At 36.7% G+C, this 2,420-nt stretch overlaps 1 protein-coding gene across 1 annotated transcript in view; it reads right to left on the bottom strand.

Moving 5' to 3' along the window:
- The window catches only part of Sdb (SAXO downstream of blistered), a 112,475-nt gene extending 110,061 nt beyond the window's left edge, over nt 1-2,414 (bottom strand). The window contains exon 1 of the mRNA XM_067044673.1: nt 818-2,414. Coding sequence (XP_066900774.1) covers nt 818-2,367 — 1,550 coding nt within the window. The 5' untranslated portion in view covers nt 2,368-2,414. The remainder of the gene's footprint in view (nt 1-817) is intronic.
- Between the last annotated feature and the right edge of the window lie 6 nt (nt 2,415-2,420).

The following is a 2,420-nucleotide window of genomic DNA, read 5'->3' as shown; positions in this document are numbered from 1 at the left end:
AGAAATCGGTTCACTAGAATCACTTGCAGTGTCAACTTCCATAAATGTATATATACTCACATTTCTGTGTATATATATATATATATATATATATACTTTTCAGGTAATCCAGGTGATAAAAATCTGTAGCTAACAACATTACTTAATGCAACATAATTTTCTTATTATGGAAGGAGGTTAACGACTCATGACCTCACTGAATACAGTTATTACACCCGCCATGTCATTAAACAGTCGACAATTACTTGTGATCCTTTATGTCGGTTATCGTATAGCTGAACTATTTGTGATAATTATTTTCTACTTGAACTCTTAAGTAGAGAAAAATATACTTGACGGCTACTTCATATGCTTTTTTCAATAATCCACTTAACTGTAATAGGTAATAATTGAGAGATATATTTCCTTTTTTTTAAATTCAAACCCAGACTTTAATCTTCTGAACATTAAAATTGACCTAAATATTTAAATTATTTATATTTGTGATGATCGGCTTTAACTAATTTAAATAATGCAGCCTTATCCATTAATCTATGGGTTTATGACCCCATATAAATGATTTATATGTAATTTATGAACCAATGTTAAAATAATATGTAAATAAAACAATTGGAGTTTTAATAAACAAATAATACAGTTAGTAATGAGAGAAATGTTTAATTCTAATTCTTAGTTATTATTTAATAGAGGTGGGTTAATCGTATAAGGTCAGTGACTGGCTCTGCCCTGAACAACTTTCTCGATGTCTATAACAGATGTTCTTGTCTCTGACCCATTACTTCAGACTAAAAATAGAAAGTTAAAAATTATTACTTACCCACAAGTGCACATTTCGCAGATGCATTGTTCTTTCATATCAGGCTTCTTCGGCGTGCGGTCGTCATCTTTCGGTCTGGATGTCTTCGTTTCGTTCGTCTGTTTGGATTCCTTCACAAGGGTTGTCCTATCAACCTCTGTGCGGGAGACCACGTCCTCCACTTTAGTACTGACCTTCCTCACGTCCTCTGACCTATTGACAAATTGCCTGACGGTCGTCTCTGAATAAACGTTATCCACTTCATCGGGACCTGGTCGAGTAGGCCTAGTAGGACTTTCTTTATCGTCTTTTGGTTTACGCCCTTCCGGTTCCGTCCTTTCATCTATTGTCTTAGAGGAAGAAGACTTGACAATCTTTGAACTGACAATTTGCTCGGTTGAAGAAGTTACTTTTCGTGTTGGACTCCTTTCAACAGTTCTGATAGTATCAGTTGGCTCAAAATCGTCAGGTGAATCGATTTTTTTAGTTGAAGTCGATTTGACTATTTTGGATCCAACCATCCGTGTTGTACTACTTTGCTTAACAGACGTGTGTTTTTCTGATACAATGTGTTCAGTTTTTCCTACTACTTTAGTTTCTGGTGTTCGACTAACAAAGGTAACAATTTCTGTTGTTGGACTTTCTGGATGGTCTGGTGAGCGTTCTATTTTTCTGACTGGTGATCTTTCCACTTTCTTCGGAGGACTTCTTTCTACTGGTCTCTTAGGTGTGTCTTTAGGTTGGAAATCCTCTGTAGTTGATTTCACAATTTTTCCTCCAATCATTCGTATAGTCGAACTTTGGGTTACCGAAGTGTGCTTTTCTGTAGTACCACGTGTCTTAGTCTCTGGTGTGGTAGTATATGTGATAACCTCTGTAGTTCGATCATCGGGTTGATCTGGAGAGCGTTCAGTTTTCCTAACTGGAGATCTTTCAACTTTCCTGGTAGGACTACTTTCCAACGGTTTTCTAGGTGAATCTTTTGGTTCGAAATCATCAGTCATTTCAGTTGTTGATTTAACAATTTTTCCACCAACCATTCTGATAGTTGAACTTCGTGTTACTGAAGTGTGCTTTTCTGTAGTACCAGAGACTCTTGTTGTCTTTGACTCTGGTGTGGTAGTAGTATATCTTATAACTTCAGTAATTTCATTATCAGGTGATCTCCGATCAGGTGAGCGGTCAGTTTTTTTCACTGGAGATCTTTCAACTTTCTTGATTGGGCTACTTTCCAATGGTTTCCTAGGTGAATCTTTTGGTTCGAAATCATCAGTAGTTTCTGTAGTTGATTTCACAATCTTTCCACCAACCATTCTGATTGTTGAACTTTGCGTTACTGAAGTATGTTTCTCTGTAGTATCTGATACCCTTGTTATTTTTGTCTCTGGTGAGCTTGTTGTGTATGTGATAACTTCTGTAGTTTGATTATCAGGTTGATCTGGAGAGCGGTCAGTTTTGCTTATTGGAGATCTTTCAACCTTCCTGGTAGGACTACTTTCCAATGGTTTCCTAAGCGAGTCTTTAGGTTGAAATTCGTCAGTAGTTGGTTTTATGATCTTTCCACCAACCATTCTGATTGTTGACCTTTGAGTCTCAGTAGTATCTGAAATTTTGGTTGTCTTCG

This window comes from Halyomorpha halys, unplaced genomic scaffold (assembly GCF_000696795.3).
Source record: "Halyomorpha halys isolate HHAL.00 unplaced genomic scaffold, Hhal_1.1 Scaffold115.1, whole genome shotgun sequence".
Taxonomy (NCBI): Eukaryota; Metazoa; Arthropoda; class Insecta; order Hemiptera; family Pentatomidae; genus Halyomorpha; species Halyomorpha halys.
Note: the sequence above shows the minus strand (reverse complement) of the source record. Positions and strands in the feature narration are given on the sequence as shown.